The sequence below is a fragment of the Acipenser ruthenus genome, chromosome 23 (genome assembly GCF_902713425.1).
Source record: "Acipenser ruthenus chromosome 23, fAciRut3.2 maternal haplotype, whole genome shotgun sequence".
In the NCBI taxonomy this organism is placed as follows: Eukaryota; Metazoa; Chordata; class Actinopteri; order Acipenseriformes; family Acipenseridae; genus Acipenser; species Acipenser ruthenus.
The window spans coordinates 27,366,540-27,385,360 of NC_081211.1; the positions used below are offsets into that span (position 1 = coordinate 27,366,540).

Genomic DNA, 18,821 nt, shown 5'->3' on the forward strand with positions numbered 1-18,821 from the left:
AATCATAAAAAAGGAATGCTGGAAGTGTTTATTTAAAAAAAAAACAAAAAAAAAACACTTTAAATACATGTTTAGCTTTAATGAAGATGCTGCACATACCTATGAGGAAACACAAACAAAATGACCTGGATCTGTTTTCCTTTTAAGGGGTCATTTGCCAAACAAACGAGGTGGTTGATTTGGAAACAGAGCATATGCCTTTATTCTCGTCTATTTAAAAAAAAAAAAAAAAGTTTACATATATATTGTGAAATCTAGCTTGCTTGCTCTTCTTGCGTCCTCCTCTGTGTAACAAAACTTAACATAACAGGTCAACTCAGACTGGCTTGGGGTTGAGAACTGGGCTGTTTGATGCTTAGCACCCAGTTGATTTAAAGGGGTAGTGTTGGAAAACATCACATCTGATCCAGTCCTAGCTGGGTTTGTAAATAAAATGCATTCGTAAATGAACCAGCTTCATGGCTTTAATAACGTGTGGCCAATAGACAGACCCCAGCAGAAAGAAGAACAGCATTGTAACAGTGTGGGGATTGTAGCTGCCACTGTCGATAACTAATAACCTGTACTATTCAAGGCAGTTCAGTCACTTATACTGTATGCCAGCACCTGACACAGAGCCTCACAGTGTCAGTGCTGTGAAATCTATATCCTGATCCTAGGATCTTCTGTCTCTTTCTCTCATCTCTACATCGCAGTGCTCCCCAGCAGGCTGTGGTCAGTGGTGTCTGGACCTGGCTGTCCGTGCCGGCAGCACCGTGACGGTGGTGGACACGCTGGTGGAGCCGGCCAGGTTGCTGGCAGTGCAGGTGTAGGTGCCCTGGTCCACGGCCCTCACCCCATCCACCATGAGAACTGTCTCGGACTGCTGCCGCGTCTGCCCCCCTGAGCGCAACGTCCAGGTGCTGTCCTGGGTGTAGGGCGGTCTGCCGATCTACCAAAAGAAAAATGGATACATGCAGCAATGCCGCCTTGAAGCGGTCAAGATCATTTTGAAATGCTGAAGATGTTGCACTGGCACCAAAATATTTAACATGCAAGACCACAGTAGCCTGGGTGGAGGAGATAAAGAACGTTAATTAGATTGTGCGTCAGGGATTTTGTGCTCTACCTTTTGTCCTGGGTACTCCCAGGTGAAATCAATGACCACCTCCGACTCTCCAAGCACTGTGCAGGTCACCTGCAGATTCTGACCAGCATGAACCGAACGCAGAGAGGCGCTGATTGTCGGAGAAGGGGGAGCAACTGGATCTAATCGGGGGGAGGGGGAGGGGGAGGGGGAAAGAAAACAATATCAAATATACTGGATATGTTAGATGCTTTGTTCATGATACCCAGCTTTCAATCTTTTTTGGAGGTATCTTTTCAACAATTGTATTTTTTTAAGGTTTTATCTAGCAGATAGAGTGATGAATTTTAGACCAAGTCATGGGAAAACACAATGACACAAAACAAAAAACAAAAAAATAGCCCAGTGCAGGCTGTGTGTAGATATTGAAATATGTTAAGTTGCTAGAACATGTAAGGTGATGTCATATTCTATGTTATGCACTGCTCCAGCTGGACTTACAGTTGACGTAAATGAGCATGTACTTGGTGGATATCTGGCGCAGGTCCCGGTAGCTGGCCATGCAGAAGAGCGAGCCGGCGTGGTGCGCTTTGGGCCGGTGGATGGTGAAGCCCTTCTTCAAGTTGAAGGAGATCTCCACCCCGTCCACCTTCACCTCCTCCGGGGGGAACTCGCGGTGCAGCGTCACCATGGCATCGGGCGAGGTCACCTGACACGGCAGCGTGGCAGGCCTGTTGGTGCGCAGCTGCACCACCTCGTAGTACTCCGCCGATGGGACGAACAGCTCCTGCGGGTCTGAGCCCCAAATATAACGGCAGTCAGCCCATCTCCAAACTAGCTCCTGCTATCCCAATGCAATTCATCAAACTGCTTCAGTATATAAAATCAATCTATAGATATAGAAACATTTCCGAGCACCACTAGAGGTCAGTCTAGCCTAAAACAACGACATTCAGTTATAATCTGAAGTCAAAGAATTTACAAATGCTATGTTTTCATGGGTTCAGATATCAACAGATTTATTGTAGCCTTCAAACTCTCCCTGATACGCCACAAGGATAAGGGAGCGAACAGCACAGCGACGCGCCTGTCTCTCTGAAACGAGTAAACCTGTGAAGACAGCAGGGCCTTACCTGAAAAGAAGATGAAGGTTTTGGCTGCTCTGTCGTACTCCCTTCTGCAGTCACTGTCCTCACAGTACATTGGGTAGCAGATATACTCTCCTGTGTCTGCCCCGGTTGAGTTCACTAGGACCAGAGAGCTGTACTTCAGATGCTGTATAACCCTGACCAGGAAAAACAGAAGCAGGATCATTTACTATGCTGTGGGGCTTATGAACCTTAGTGGAGCAATTGGTACCATTACTTAGTAGCATTACTAAGGAAAGTAGATCATACAGCATGTAACGTATTGTGTAGCCAAGAGCTGTTTTTCTCATTTAGAAAAATTAGGTATATACACTGCAGAGTGAAAAAAACAGTGCTATATACCTGTACATCCTGTTAAGACCTACAGTTTGCAAATCCCCTGCCTGAGTGGACAGCATCTCCTAATACCTGAGCCTGCCTTCATCCTCCTCCTCCAGGTAGTCTGGGAAAGCCCACTCCACAGGCTTGCCCTTGCAGCGCAGCTCTAGGGTGTCCCCCGCCTGCACGGTCAGTGAGTCTCCCACCTTCTGGAACTTCCCCCGCTCCAGCACCTGGGTCAGGACCGGCGGGGGAGGAGGAGGGGGCAGGGTTGGGGTTGGGGTTGGGGTTGGGGGCGGGGTCGGCTCGGGGGTGGCTTTGGTCTTCTTCACTACAGGCTTTGCTGTTTTAGCACCAGGTGGTTTGGCTTTCTCCTTTTGCCTTTTCTCTGCTGCTGGCCTTGGTTCCTCTTTTTCCTTTTTCTGGCACTGAGCTGTAGAATAAGACATTGATTGAAAACGGCAGACCAAGAAAAACTAAACTGAGTCTGCCCAGCAGCAGTGTCTCTGAGGACCCTGATAAAAAGATACTCTTCCCATAGAAAAATACAAACTGAGAGAATGTGAGTGAGTGCTCAAATTGAATTGGAAGGAATGAAGATTTAACTGACCAAGAAACTTAAAATGCTTTTAAAAAGAGTGACGCACAGTCATCACCTTCAATATTTAGGCTCCCATTTACAGTCCCAAGTTAATGCCCTCTACCTTATTCGACTGGCTAAACAATAAGCACCAAATACATCAAAGTCCTAAATTATTGAAGAAAAAACAACTTGAAAAGTTTATTTAAATCTATGCAGCAAGCAAACATTAAATGCAGCAAAGCATGTTGCTGTTCCAAAAAGCAAAACAATATAATACAATTGCATTGCATACATATGTGTGCATGGTTAACAAGCAGAACTCACCAAAGTCCAGCAGGAAAACTGTAGCAACCACCAGGATGAAAAGCAGCCTGACCCTCATGGCTGAGTGAGCGGTTTACTGCACACTAGTTTCAGTCACTGCCACTGTTTGCCTCCTCAAGAGGATCACTGCGTTCAAAAGTTAACTTAGAACTGCTGTGAAAGATGACACAACTACACAGCAGCCCACAGATCTTTAGGAGACAGGGCAGAGAGGAAAAACCCAAACATTTTGCTGTGTTCCAGTTTAAACCAAATTCATTTTCACAGCAGCGTGCCACAAACACCACATTCCTCTGGCTCCAGTCAATGAGATCATTCAAGCCTGCAGAGGAAACGAGCTGGGAGGAGAGAGAGGAGGTTGCTTCATTATTATTATTATTATTTATTTCTTAGCAGACGCCCTTATCCAGGGCGACTTACAATTGTTACAACATATCACATTATACATTATTTCACATTATACAGATATCACATTATTTTTACATACAATTACCCATTTATACAGTTGGGTTTTTATTGGAGCAATCTAGGTAAAGTACCTTGCTCAAGGGTACAATAGCAGTGTCCCCCACTGGGGATTGAACCCACAACCCTCCGGTCAAGAGTCCAGAGCCCTAACCGCTACTCCACACTGCTGCCACTGCTGCTTCAGTCAGTTGAGTGGTGGCATCACATTACCTACAGTATCTAGGTTTGCACTGTCTACTAGTATGAACTAGGTGTGATTCACTGCTTGTGAATTAAGATTGCAGGACTTTGGATAAGAATCAAGGTAGAGTGCATTGGAACAGCACATGCAATCTATGAGTCTTGCACATCAGCGCTGCAATAGCTATACAGCACAGTACAATGTCAGTGCCATTAAAAAGCATAGATTCGATTCAGAAAGCTATTTACGACACATTGTTCAGGATCAAAAAAAAATGTAGGAGTAAACCAGTTTTGCATTTCTATATAGAGACTCAATGCATTATCTGACACAGTAAAATGTGACTGTGATCATTATGGACCATGGATAATCAGTAACTGGAAACGTGTTGCCGTTACCCTATATGTTCCATAGCATAAGGGTTTGACTGTGCTGCTGCTTGAGTCAGTTCTGTTTGTGCTTTGCGCTGAATTCCTTTGGATTAGCTGGGCTGAGCTGTGATTAAGAAGACTGAGGTAAGGACCTGTGAATGAGCACATTGTCTGCACCCCTGAACCTCAGCATGGAAGTTATTTCAATCTGAGCTTGTGATTGCCTGTACCGGTGCTTTCCTTGGCTAAAGAATTTGTGTCCTTTTAACAGTGTTACAAAAAATATAACCTTTTCACTTCTGAAAGAGAAGTGTGCTATTCACATCTAAACAGTATGCAGTCTGCTGGTATATTTTTCTAACTCTGCATATAAAGCACGTCTTTAGATAATTATTGGATTTGTCATTTTTAACCCTTATGCTACTAATGTTTCTAGGGGCAGTCAATAAAAACGGAATATTGTGATTGATAGTATTCCTCTTTTACACTTTAATGGTTTTCGTTTTTACATAGCACACAGTGCCACCTCAGGTCAAATGTGTTAACTGCACGAACGTTGATGCTTTCAATGTAATGCCCTGTAATGTACAATGCAACACACGCAGCAGTGCCAGAATACACACAGTGTATTAAACAAAAGAAGAAACAGATATTGAATGCCCTGTAAGCAAGGACGTCCAAAAACGAAATTCATATATTGAGTTACACAGATACATTATTAATTTTACATGATTGGAATACAAATACTGTGAGCACTTTTCATTTGAATTTAGTTAGATTACATTTGTTACATTAAGTATGTACTACATTTGACATGTTTTACATTTAACAGTTGCAACCAATAGTGTTGCATGGATGTTTGGAATGTGTGGTCGCCGCCCGTGCACTCGTTTACCAAGGGGTCAGGTGTGCCAGCATAAAAGGGGACGGAGAATTGTAATCTGTTCCTTCGGTTTGAATAGCTAGAACTGAGAAGGACTGTGCGAGACCCGTATTGCAAAAAGTGTATGGTGAGTGTTGTGTTTTGTTTGTTTGTAATTATCTTGTCTTGTACGTTACTAGACAGCTAACACAGTTCCAGAGCTGACCCCAAGGTTCCAGCACTAAACCGGAACATCACTTCACCATTGTCACGAAAATAAACTTGTATGACCCACCACGAGCACTACTGCACGCACCCAGGACTGGTGACCGTGTCTGGATTATTGCGGGGCGGATATTATTGTTTATTATTTGGGACTGCAATCCCCTTGTTATATACCACGTGCGGTACACATTGTTGTGTACTGCCAGGGGATTACTGTTTGGTCGCCAGACCTGGAAATTATAAATAAAACCTTTTCCAAACCGGATTACAATTCTCTGTCTGCTTCATTCACGCACTGCATCACTCCTGCACCTGTATCCACTCTGTCACACATCTCATATGCTAATATATTATTTATTATTAAGGCATTAGATCGCTTGTTATAAACTGCACTAATAATGGGGTTCACAATTTTAATGTGGGGGTCTTTGGGACCTCATGATGCCTCACTGCATGCCTCTGATTGCAGCACTATTAATCATAAAGGACAACAGAATACCTACAGATGAATCACATCTCAATGATAAATATGCCTTTAGAATCCCTGCTAGAATGCCCTGGATTAAGAAGAATGCAGTACAGTATGTTGCAATGGAACCCAGATCACTTAATGCAGTATGTAAAAGCTATACAGGCATATGCAATGCTGGTATGAGCAGCACTTCTGTTCTCCAGGTAAGTGGTTTATTATTCTTTCACTGTAACTATCCACAAATAGTTCACCTATTTCTCCTGTGTTATTCTGTAGAGGCTAGTACCCTACCGGCCTGATATTATGTGTTCAAGATTGGGTCACCTCTCCCCAGGCTCTAGCTGAGATACTTGAAAACGGTACCATGCTTAATTGTATCAGTCTTTTAAAAGAGAATATCGTGGGTTTGTATGGGCTGTGGTCCCACACTGAGGATTGTCAAGTATTCCATTGAAATCTGTCTTTCTGCCTCCATTCATTTTCACCGTCCTGTTAACTAACCCTCTAGGTTGTTTAACACAAGCTGTAAAACATCTCTGCTCTAAATGTACCACATTCACCATCTGTGCAAAAACAAAAGATTGGTTTTATAATACTGCCTTTAAAAGTAAGACGCCTCAGTGTTTGGTTTGGTTTTTGTAGGAATGCCCCACATTATTCTGAATTAATATAATACACATAACTAGTAAAACATTTTAGTGTCTTAATAGGTTTATAAATATCCCTTGGTACTAAAGGCCTGGTACAAAGATTTTCTTCACTGAGGTCTTGTTGTTTACCAGTGTGATCTGAACTCAGCTCTGTGCATTCCCTGTGATATGAATATATGCTGTGTTTTATATAACACTGCAACCATAGGCCAGACAAGCTGAAAGGAGGAACAAGTCCTTCACAGCCTGCTGGGGTGCTTGATACTGGACTAAACTGTGGCCTACAAATGTGGAGAGCTCACAATTGCTTCCCCTTTAAGGTGTTTTTAGTTTACCTCTACCTGTGCTAAGATTTTTACTTGGCACTTAGCAATTGCAGAACGCCATTATTTCTTTTAAAGGGACAGTCTCTAATTTGTCTCTGATTCCATTTGCTCTGGATCTCTCATGTTCAGAAGCGATGCTGTTTGACAACGTCTCCTCTGATTCAATTCCTTCAGATCTCTCATGTTCAGAAGCTATGCTGTTTGATTACGTCTCCGTCCAATGCGATTGTGTCAATCTTGACCCGGTCCTGGACTGGGGGAAGCTTTGTTCTATACTCACTATGACGAATCCCATAGCCGAAATAAATGAGGAATCCTGGAAGAATATAAGAAGGTAAGAGAAAGTGTCTTTCAGTGATTGATAGCAATGACACAGCTAGTGGTGCTGAACCAGCTGCATTCAATTAAACAATATTATGGTCTAGAGGCCTAGCCTATACACTAGGCCCTTAAACTAATACGATTGCACCAACACCCCCAGACTTTCTTTCTTGGGTCTACATGTTACCCACAAATGAGTGACTGTGAATAAGGATTGCAGTTTCACTCACATGTAAATGATCTACTAAGTTTCAATATCATCAATTTTATTGAAAGAACAGATAAGCCACAAACCAATTCCTGCTTCATGTTACCTTAAAAAAAACATTTTTTAAAAAAATCTAGAAACTTTAAAGGGATGAGGTGGAAAAGCCTGGCAATCAGGAAACATTTCAGTGTTCAGAACATTGGATTTGTAAACTAATACGAAGTTTAAGACAAACAATATCAAGACAAACAAGATGAAGCACACGAATAGCACACGAATAGCACACAAAGCAAACAGGGAATGTCATTTAAAGTTTCCAATCGTTGACATTTTGGTATCAAAGTTCATTGCCCTTACCTATCGCCATCCAGACAGCATATCGAATCCAGGTGTCACCTCCGAGCTGCACCATCAGATACACATTCACAAAGACGCTCACAACAGGAAGCAGCGGCAGGAAGGGGACCTGGGAGGGCGGCACAGTGAAGATAACAGTGTATGATGTGCAAAACACAACCGAAGCGTTCCAGGGTGGTATTCAGAGCAGCAGGTCAGGCAGCTGGAAAAACAGAGCTCTAGTGGAGATTATCAGAAATATCAAAACGGCCCAGTGGGGGGTGAAGTTTCTGCCCACAAGCCTGGTGGTTGCACCCATATTTGGCCCGTCTAGACAGGATGCCCGTGAAGATAATATTTGTCACCCTTTGGCAAGGGGTCTGTAAAGAAGGAAGTGACATCAGTATTTTCCTGGCGTCTACAATAGACTCTGCTCTGGACTGCATCCTTACCATGAAGGAGGCTTTGACCGGGCTCTGGGGCTGTCTCCAGATGATTATGACACAGAGGACGACTAGCAGAAGAAAAACGGTCACAAAGATGATGCTCCACACTTCCTTATCCAGTAGGGACTTTATTGCCTTTGTCAGCACGACGCTCAGGCCAGTGATTAGGACAGCTGCAAAGCAGTAATAGCAGATTCTGTCAAAAACAGTTCTGTTGCCGCCTAATAGATGATCATTTAACAGCTGGAAGTGATGAACTCCATCTGATGTGAACACAGCGGCCTGCTTACCTATCAGTACTGTCAAGTAAGACACCAGGGTGGATGTCTTACGAGTTGGGTATGGAGGGGGGTTTAAGAACCAAAGTTTGGACCCACCCCCTTCTTTCTTCAGATCATCTGGATCATCTTTACTGAAATCAGGCTGGTACCTAAAAATTGAAAAGAAGTAAATAATCTATTTACGTATTTATCTACCTATCGATATAAATACATACTACATATAATCTAGTATTTTTAAAATTACAATAAAAAAGTGAATGTGCAATGAAGGCTTAATATAGGCCAATGTTACGTTTAATAAAAGACCAATATCCCTACCAAATGTTGGCTACACAAGGGACACCCCCTTCGATGATTACATGCAAAAGATACTGGCGCCAGGATACCCACCTGAGGATTAGGACACAAATGGCCACCAATGTATATGCAAAGAGAGTTCCAATGGACATGATATCGACCAGGGCCTTTAGGTCAAACAGGAGAGCCATGATAGCTGGGGAATCATTTGAAAAGTATTATTATTATTATTATTATTATTATTATTATTATTATTATTATTATTATTAGTAGTAGTAGTAGTAGTAGTAGTAGTAGTAGTAGTAGTAGTTAGGGCTTTTCAATTCACACCCGATTGCATTCTGGTAAGTGAAAGGTACCTGAGACAGGTCAAACATACCAGAATGCATTGCAATGTGAGTTGAAAAGCCTAAGCTGTCCCAAACAGTCCTAGTGTACACAGAGTCATATGGTAACCCTAGTAGTAGTATTAGAGTAGTAGTGGTATAATATAGTAGATGTTAAAAACTTAAATTATGCAACATCTGCCCACAAAAACCCTAATAAAGGACAGATTTTGTCAGCAGAAGCAGATAACCAATTATACCAACAATAAGTGCTGGCTCAGCAAATACAAGATTGATATCTATAAACATGTCATAAGGAAAGTCCCCATAGCTCAAATCCCATTTACCAGCTACTGTTCCAGATGTGAGAGTTGCTATAACTGGACTCTGGCGTAAACTGACTCTAGCCAAGGCTTTGAAGAGTAATCCATCCCTGGCCATGGCAAAGAGAACCCTGGGCATCGGGAACATGGACCCCAGCAGGCTACAGCAGAAAGAGAAACACGAGCAGAGGGTTCAGGTTCAAAAAGAGAACTCAGGTACCTTAATACTCTGTTGATTAATAAATCAAGAACATTAGGAGAAGGGGCATTTAACATCTCTGAAACTTAATGGCAACCAAGTCTCTGGAGCAATCCAAATAAACAGCGGGTAAAAAGAAAATGATATCTGGATGCCCTAAAGCAGCAGCTAGTCTCCATCAGTATTTCATTTAGACAGGTATCCGCGCTGTTTAGAAGCTATTACTGAATAAAGAACCTCATTTTCACATAATCTAGGGTTCATACTGATCCAAAGTGAATGCAATGAATGCCTTTGATGGAAGAATTGAACATGTTAGATAGATTCCTCCTGTGAACTTGGAAGCATGCAACAGCATCTCTCACCTTGTGGACAGGGCACAGAGAGAGCCCACAGCCACCACATACTTAGCCGGACCCCATCCGATATAGTCGAAGGCTACAGGCAGCGGGCTGTTCGTGCTGAGCAGGTAATACGGTTGCATGAGGGTCAGTGAGGCCGAGACGCCAAAGTAAGCCAGGAAGCAGATTACCAGGGAGGCGACAATCCCAATAGGGATGGACTTCTGGGGGTTAATCACCTCTTCCCCTAAAGAAGGATCGTGCAAGAAGGAAATGGATTCATAGGCATTACGTAGGCACATGAAGGGGGCTTGAATTTTAAGGGATTTTATTTTTAAATTCCAATATATTCCTGAAGAATTTATTTACAGCAGTGTTCACAAATATTTAACAGATACAGTTACCTGTTGTGGCGATGCAGTCGAACCCGACAAAAGCGTAGAAACAGGTGGCAGCTCCAGCCAGAGTACCTTCGAAACCATATGGGAAAAAACCTCCCACACCAAACGCACTGGTGACATTGACAGTGGAGGACAGGTTCCTGGAACACACACAGATAATACAGAGTGATTTTCACAGGGCGAGAGCCCCCTTGCTTTTAGCTAAAAGAGACAGTCATATGTTCCAATTGACAGAGGCAGCACATCTCTGGAATTGTTGCACAGTGAATCTTTCCTGCTTTGATATGTTGATTTTAATATGAATAACATTATGGTGGACACAGTTCATTATCTCTAAAATACATGGGTAGGTACCACTGATGCAGTTCAAGGGTTGGTTTAAAGAGCACCAAGATGACACCATCATATTGGATGATTTCATTCAAATGAGGGCCCAGATGGGTGAACCTGGCTAAGGTTTCTGGATAAGGCAACCCTTGTGTTTTCTTTGGAAGGACACTGTGTGTGTATGTTACAGTAATGGAATCGTAAATACCTGTCCTCAATTGTGGCGTTAAGAAGGCTGTCTTCACCAATTTGCCAGTTCTTGAGATCTCCTTTGATGAATCCACTGATAATAACAAACACTAGGACCAGGATGTTGATCACTGTGAAGACTTTGTTCACAATCGCCGACTCCTTCACTCCAAATGCAAGGAGACCTTGGAGGGAAAAAAAGACATTTCCTCTTAGTGGGGGAAGTGGAGACCTCAAGCATTCCATTCACATGTATCCCTAGCAGTGGGGGTTCCTCCTTGATAACCAGGTCTGCCTTTCATAACCTTCAGTCACGTGTGTCCTGAAATCTGAATAGTCACTGACCTGCTAGCAGCATGATGAGACCAGCAGCAAAGAAGTCTGGATAGGGAGCCAAACCTGGCAACCCCATTCCAGTGTGTTCGACAAGAAAACGAGCCATCTGATTGCCAAGCAGGTCATCAAAAGTGCCACTCCACGCTCTTGCAACGCTTGAAGTTCCTGGACGGGTAAGGCAAAAACATAGACAATGTAGGGTTTAAGCCCTGTAGTGTTCTGGAAGGGATCCTTACAGTTTAATTGGCTCTCCTAACTTCTTCTACTACTGGATCCTGAGCATGTCAATCATGCAAGGTGCTACATGTCACAATCTACACAACCAGAACACGTGTGCTGGAATGTCAACTGTTCCATGTTCTCTTCTTGTACAGTATTGTATATTGCCTTACTCTGTGAAATTTGACATGGCACTGTGTTACTGAAGTTCAAATAAGTACCAATTGCTAACGCCAAGCTCATACTTGCCTATGACATAAGAAAGTATTAAATTCCATCCTGTGATGAATGCCCACAATTCCCCAACAGTCACATAGCTGTACAAATAAGCCGACCCCGTCTTGGGTACTCTGGAGCCAAACTCTGCGTAGCATAACCCGGCGAAGATGGAGGCGATGGCTGCGACCAGAAAGCAGATGATAATGCTGGGCCCTGCAGTCGCCCTCGCCACCTCTCCTGACAGCACGTAGACTCCGGCTCCCAGTGTGCTGCCCACCCCCAGGGCCACCAGGTCAATGGTGGTCAGACAGCGGCAGAGGTTGGTCTCTCCGTCTGCAGTCAGGGGCTTCCTGCGGGAGAGACTGTTCACGAATGACAGCACCTTCTTGCAAGGCTTCATGGTCTGGGGGGAAGAGAAAGCATTAGACTTCAGTTTCAAAACCCATCGAAACACAGCCGTAAAAAAAAGTGGTATTAAAGTTCATTAATAACAAGGTCATGAAAGCGGAAAACAATCCATGAATTCAAAACGCTCAATCAGACTTCAAAGGTCAACCAGTAGACATTAGTACACGTTTTGTAGAATCATTTGTCAACTTGAAAGAATTTATAAAACATGCAAAAAAATCTAACATTATTCAATAATTGAAGATATGATCGGCCATGTAAAAAAATAAGTAGCTCAGCCAACCGCCATGGCCCTGCGAGCCTTACTAAACCTTGCTGTGGTTGCGTCCATGAACACAATAGTTTCCAGAGATTAAACTATTTAGCTAATGCTGATCACCCTCTCATTTCACGCTCTGTGTGTCTACTCACCACAACCGTCCTGTAAACCTGCTCAGAGCTGCTCCCGGGAGAGTGAAGTCAGCAGGACTAAGAACTACATTTAAATCTCTTTATATTACTCCTCGGCAAAGTTCACAACTTTATTTGCATTCAGATATGTTGGCGTTGGTGACTTTCTGTTATCGTAGTACAGATTGTGCAATATATGGAATAATCTGGATTTTTTTTTAAGATAATGAAATGGCCCTTGATAACACGAAAACAGTTTGTGCTGCTGTTCTATCCTGGAAGGAGTCTGCTTATAGGCAGGACACACCCTGCAATGTAAAATAGCATCTCTCAGTTGCACACCAATCTGTCGTCATCATCAGTGCAATAAGAGTCGCCTAAGATCTTGACTGTGCTTGTTTACAGCATTCAGAGAAAAACAACAACAGCAGCAAAGACGTTGTTTTGGACCTGCCGTGTGCTAAGAGGTTGAAATAGTTTTGAATGTTATATTTTTTACAGCACTGTGGAGCTTCCACCAGATTAGTCTTGTCAGTGTTTGTTGCTTCATGTAATCAGTCAAATGCACAAGAACTTTTCTTGCTGTAAATGGAGCATTCCGTTCTAGAATTCTGTTCAACAAACCATTAATAAACACAGTCCTGTATGCACGCAAAAGGGTTAATACATTATGTTCAGTCGGCAACTCTTCATGCAAGTCACCAAAATCATCATATCAGGTTCTGCCATTTATTGACATGAGGTTTTTTGATTAAGGTGGCACGCATTGTGTAATATCTTAGTATCTTTTTTCTTTTATTTTAGTTTGCTGCTGATAACGGTGCTAAGAGTTCAATGTCAAGTGCATTACAATGTTACAATGACAATGTAATGGGAAGGACATTGTTCAAACTGATAAGAAGCGAAAGGGTGGGATTGTGCCCAGTGATTACGTGTTTCGTGGTTCTTGGATCGTTCAACAGTTCCTTATCTTCTTAACAAGATAATATCAGTGACTTCCATCCCCTGGCAATGCTGTAAATTCAACATTTAAAGCCCTCATTAACTAGAAAGAATGTAGGTAACCATGCTGTTTGTCTTCACTAGCTGTTGCAAATATGTGTGACATACAGGTCAAAATATACAGTACTTTACAGTTTTGCGTGTACAGCAATAACAATTACCATTGTGCCAATAAAAACCTAACCTAATCATTTTCATGAAAATGTAAATTGTGAACTCCCAATTTTACAACCATTACAGCATCTCTAGGCTCGTAAGTCCAAGTCCAAGTCCACACAAAAAAAAACTCTACAATCTTCAGTGCTATGATCAGTGTGGTATTGCACCTGGACCCCCATAGGCTTACTACTGTGCTTGTCACATTGATCGCCTTCCCAGCAACTCCAACTCGGCCTGTGAAAGGGGTTTAGTGTATCCATTCTACTGCATGACAATGGCTCTAACACTCCCACCCCCACCACTGATTACCGCTAGCTGAAATAGGGTCCTGCTAGAATGAAAAGAAACTCCTGTGCGACTTACCTGGTCTAGCTTCTCTGATTAGGCTTAATACTCTCTGTTCCTCTGGATCTTCTCCCTGCAGTATTCCTCCTCCTTCAGCATTGTTCTGTTTACTTTAACATCTCTGAAAAGCACAGCACATTTTTTCATTGGACCTGTTACATTTAGGAGGTCCATGCTACTAAAAAAGAGCTCTGCACACTTTAGCAGCCTTTTAGTTTGTTCTTCCACTACAGGGCAATACAGTATATTGTGCCATGAATAGGCTTTTCTTATAAAATAAATACATAAATAAATAAATAAAATTGGTAATTCAAATTAAATTACATTAGAACAAACATTAAACGTCCTACTTAACTCTAAAATCTCACTAAACTTAACATGTATATTAACCAAAGTGTGTTCCTACCTTGCCCTTTGAGATCACTGGTCCAGAACAGTTTTTGCATTTAATTGTAATGATGTAGTGGCTTTGTAACCATTAACACAGAAGTAAATGTACATTCACTTAGTACATGTGAGCATCTCATTTAAAAATGCAACCGAAAGACAAAAGCCTCAGGAAAAGACTCCAAGTGTAACTCATTTAAAAGCTCAACCCAGAGTCAAGGATAATAATACTGCTTCAGTAGTGCCTGGATTGCTGCGTTATCAGCATTCCACACTGGGTTTATGCTGACTGATAATAGGGGAGTTGGCTATTGTGTAGCACGTTTAGTGTCCTGACCGCACATTACAGTAACGTGATCATACAAAAATTGAACCTTGAATTTTTCTGTACAAGTATATGGGGTGCTTTGTTTCTTTTTACCCCTTAGGAACTGGAAGAAATATATCTTCCTATAAGATAATCATCCTTTGACAGGTTATCAATCGAGTCAAAAGTCAGGTTCAGTTATCCAGCAGGTGAAGGCCAGTGCGTGCAGCTACAGAAGAGTGTGTTATTGGAGATAATGACAGCTCTCCATGGTCTGGCCTGTGAGGTTTCTAAGGACCGTTTAGCTGTGGGAACATGAAGCCCCTTTTTCAAGAAAGGCTTGAAAATCTGGTTCCAGGAGACCTGGAGACCTACTTTTAGGCAGCTTTGCTGTGTCAAACCCCAAGTCTCCCCTGGAGTGCCATGCCTGAAACCTAGTCTACTGAAACCAAGTTCCAAGCCACAAAGTTGCTTCATGTTCCCTCATCTTTAGACTGATCATGCTTAGACCAGAATCCAAACTCAGACAAGCAACAATATCTGGTGTTTAACAAGACCTCACTGTCTCTGGGGCCATACAGTATCAAGCAGCTCCACTTCCTTCCATCTACCCCTCTCCCTCCCAGTCAGCTACAGCAGTCTGTGTGATCACCTGGTACTGGTGTCTGTAGACCATCCCAGGAGGGATGTGTGCTTGCGGAACCTGACCTGGCTCTATCGACAGTCCCCAGCACGGTCACTGCATAGATCTCAATGCACTACGCTGGGCTCACTGCGCAATGGGTTAACAACAAGAGCACACATATGAAAGTGTGGTGATAAAGTCTCTTTAGCTCTAGCTGCTGCTGAGTAAACCAGCAAACACTCGCTCTTTGTGAGCCCAGAGAGGGATTTTCATTGAAACTTTAATCTTTCTCACTGGGGGCCTCATCAAACTCGCCGAACTGGCGCCCTACGTGGCACGGCCGCACCGCTTTCACAAGGAGGGCCTGGCTTTGAAATTCATTTCAAGGTGATTAATTTCACAAGCTTAGATTTATTGGATGCAGACCGTAGTACATTGTGAAAGCTGTATGTTCCTGCATGGTGTGAAAGGCTAATGAGCTGAGCTTCAGGTAATAGCAGTTTCTCTTAAGAGAGAGGAATTGCCCCATCAACCAAGAACTTTACAGCCACTGTTGTTCAGTTTTATCAGTGCTGTATAATTCTTAAATAGGTCATTTTGTGCTCAGATCAAAGGTCTGTCCAAAGTAGCACACAAACAGATATTTATTATGAAAACAACTTTTAATTAACAACAGCATTTTGGTGCAACTGCATATATATATATATATATATATATATATATATATATATATATATATATATATATATAGGTTTGATCAAACCTCCAAACCAGCCTTTACGAAAGTTTCCCATAGTAAAAGCATAGCAAGGTATAATAAAACACACTGAAAATAAAAGGTAATCATTGAATATTAATGGGTAGCACTGATGATGGTCAATGTTTGACCGAAACATCTGCACTTTGCACTTTTTGCACAGTATGCACATTGTGTTCGAGCCTGTCATTAATAAATACAGCTTGTTGTTTTTCACTGAATTCTGCATTGGTATGCTTTTTTCCCCCGGTGTGCGGATCTGTTCTGGTGCGTGCTACCTGTGTACTTATGGAGACTGATGCACCTGTTAGGTATTTCCTGTTGGACATTGTTTTTAAGGCACAGTGAAAACTTTTTCATTAAAGCATATTAATAAACATAGCGAACCAGGGTAAACTCTAGTAAATCCATACTCTAACCATGGGGAAAGCATGGGGGAAACTTGCAAACACACAGTGCAAACTTTTATAAGGGAGAGAATGATCCAAACATACCTATTATACAATGTGTCTTCTTTTCTATTACTGGCACCGTGGTAACAGGTTGACTTACATATTGGGTGTGGATTTCTATTGTGGGTAAAATCTCTAGCGCAAGAAAGGACTCTTCAAATGAGCCACCATGTAAGCTGAGGGACTCCTACACACACCTGTTTCCTACTGGTTCTGTAACGTCAACTTCCCACCCTCACACTTTATATTTTTGACAATGAAATTCTGATAGAAAATTCTCTCTAGCTACATTTTTGCGAGACCACAGGAACTCACATATTTGGTACACATAGAATGCTGCATCACTCAAAGTACTACATTTGCAGCCAAATATTAAAGCCAGTAAAGTTTACGTATGAAAAATATAGATAACATTTTTTGTTAAAATTTTTTGTTTTGGTTATAAAAAAAAAACTGGCATAAGTGACCAATTCAGCATCCTCGGGTTATGGTTGAATTATGATAAAAATAACAGTTTAACAACACAATATGACAATATTTCACAGCAAAAATAAATACAACATATTAAATAAAATTCCATTTGATAACGAATAGAAATATATTTACATCTATATATATATATATATATATATATAGTTACCTTTACAGGAAAGCCAGCAGATTTTGGAATTAAGATGTCTTTATCCAGAGTCCAGGATTCTATTCAGTGCAGTAAATAGTTCAAGCTCTGTTTACTCTATAGTTGTGTGGATCGTTTAGTACAATATGTGTTAGCCCTGCCCCTTGAATTGCAATCCCTTCCCACTCACTGGGTTGGCATCCAAGTGCTCTCACAGCAGCAGCCAGATCATACCAGAATGTGCTTATTATTTCAAACAGGTCTCATATAATTAATTGTAAGGGGAAAAAATATTTAAGTATGGTATTTAAAAAAGTGCTTATGTGAACGGCATGTGCCCCTTCCTTCACAGTCCTCTTTAATTAGGGCATGGGTTTCTGTGTGTTAGGTGACCATTTACACTGCAAGGGCAAGGGAAATAATGTAGCAGGGAGCACAGCAAAGAGGGGGGCTCTGAGAAAAAAGGAAAGAAAAGACAGAACTGCTTGTTTGAACATCTGAAAATGGGTTGAAAAAAGAAAGAGTACTGATTTGTATTTCATATTTTGAAATGTTAAAACAACTTCATAAATTAATTTACAAATGCTTCAGCCAGAAGAGTTTTTTTCAATGTTTTCAATTGTGTTACCGTAAAGCAAATTGTATTCACAGGAAAGAACTTTAACAGGAAGGGGGTCATCTTTGGGGTTCTGGGAAGCAGCAAAGTTAAAATGATTTGTTGGTAAACAACAACACTGCTACTGCAGTATAACAATGTGGTGGGATACCTCAAATTGAGAGATCCCTGTTAAATAAACAACTGTAGGTTTCACTTACTTACTTTAGTACCTTCCCTCCTGCTCCCCTCAGTAAATTACAAATCCATCTCATGGAACTAAGTGAGTGTAAGTCGGACCCGTTCTGCTGAGTGCTGTGAGAGGTTGCTATGACCTCATATTACAGCAGGGGGCGATGCATTCCTCTTTTACAAGCTCTATAAAAGTGAAGGATTCCAAACATCAGCAGGCACATGGTTCTGTTTGTCTCTCTGTCGGTGTCTTTCTATTTATCTGTCTGTCTCTATCTATCTATCTGTCTATCTATGTATCGAGGTTTCAAAAGAGGTATATCTGCAGTGTACAAATTTTTTTTTCGAGCAGAAGTCTTTCAATGCACAATGAGAATGTCTCAAGGGAGCCGTTCGCGTGAAGCCCTGTAAGAACGAAGAGATGCAGTATCTGGAATGTTTCGCTAGAGGTCAGGCTAGAGCCTCTCAGTAAAAGGCAAGGGTTGAGCACTGTGCTGACAGACTGGTCTTTCCACAGGGACTGGTATTTATTTTACTCATCTCAATTAGTTCATCTGGAGCGCTGCAGATTAGAGACATTTCAATGCATTCTGGTTAAATTCTGTACCCCTGGATGACCTAGTGCACATGTGTAAAGAAGTGAAATCTCCCTGTCTTGCACACTGTTTCTACAGCATGGCCTATTCAACACATGTTTTACAGCACTCAAACTCCAGCTGTGTAGACACATCACTCATCATGCAGCAAGCCCACCTGTCAGTGATTCAGAAGGAATTGTCTCTCTATCATTCTAATGAGTTTCCAGCATGTCAGCATCACT

The 18,821-nt window shown here is 42.0% G+C and overlaps 2 protein-coding genes across 3 annotated transcripts; both read right to left on the bottom strand.

Annotated features, from left to right (window-relative positions):
* Positions 1-58: 58 nt before the first annotated feature.
* Positions 59-3,741, bottom strand: LOC117964606 (platelet-derived growth factor receptor-like protein). Its single transcript, XM_058997082.1, has 6 exons — positions 3,440-3,741; positions 2,623-2,965; positions 2,200-2,351; positions 1,568-1,861; positions 1,109-1,248; positions 59-931 (listed from the first exon to the last, which is right to left on the bottom strand). Exons 1-6 carry the CDS (start codon positions 3,495-3,497, stop codon positions 716-718), a joined length of 1,203 nt encoding a protein of 400 aa, XP_058853065.1. The 5' UTR covers positions 3,498-3,741; the 3' UTR covers positions 59-715.
* A 64-nt stretch (positions 3,742-3,805) lies between these two features.
* On the bottom strand, positions 3,806-17,381 carry LOC117431431 (cationic amino acid transporter 2-like). 2 transcript variants are annotated; one of them, XM_034908619.2, is made up of 13 exons: positions 17,236-17,381; positions 14,086-14,188; positions 11,794-12,166; positions 11,335-11,490; positions 11,009-11,174; positions 10,477-10,613; positions 10,097-10,319; positions 9,557-9,693; positions 8,977-9,079; positions 8,596-8,735; positions 8,312-8,478; positions 7,881-7,989; positions 3,806-7,310 (listed from the first exon to the last, which is right to left on the bottom strand). In XM_034908619.2, exons 3-13 carry the CDS (start codon positions 12,161-12,163, stop codon positions 7,180-7,182), a joined length of 1,839 nt encoding a protein of 612 aa, XP_034764510.1. In that variant the 5' UTR covers positions 12,164-12,166; positions 14,086-14,188; positions 17,236-17,381; the 3' UTR covers positions 3,806-7,179. The 2 variants fall into 2 exon arrangements, with proteins under 2 accessions (XP_034764510.1, XP_058853064.1); XM_058997081.1 differs by lacking the exon at positions 17,236-17,381 and adding an exon at positions 14,474-15,358.
* Between the last annotated feature and the right edge of the window lie 1,440 nt (positions 17,382-18,821).

Coding starts and splice junctions, on each gene's coding strand:
- LOC117964606 (XM_058997082.1), bottom strand. CDS start 3,497: ATGAGGGTCAGGCTGCTTTTCATCCTGGTGGTTGCTACAGTTTTCCTG. Junction 2,352..2,622: donor GAGGATGAAGGCAGGCTCAG/GTATTAGGAGAT, acceptor TTTCCTGGTCAG/GGTTATACAGCATCTGAAGT. Junction 932..1,108: donor GGGAGTACCCAGGACAAAAG/GTAGAGCACAAA, acceptor TTCTTTTGGTAG/ATCGGCAGACCGCCCTACAC.
- LOC117431431 (XM_034908619.2), bottom strand. CDS start 12,163: ATGAAGCCTTGCAAGAAGGTGCTGTCATTCGTGAACAGTCTCTCCCGC. Junction 9,694..10,096: donor CTCTGTGCCCTGTCCACAAG/GTGAGAGATGCT, acceptor TTTCTGCTGTAG/CCTGCTGGGGTCCATGTTCC. Junction 8,479..8,595: donor TTACTTGACAGTACTGATAG/GTAAGCAGGCCG, acceptor ACTGCTTTGCAG/CTGTCCTAATCACTGGCCTG.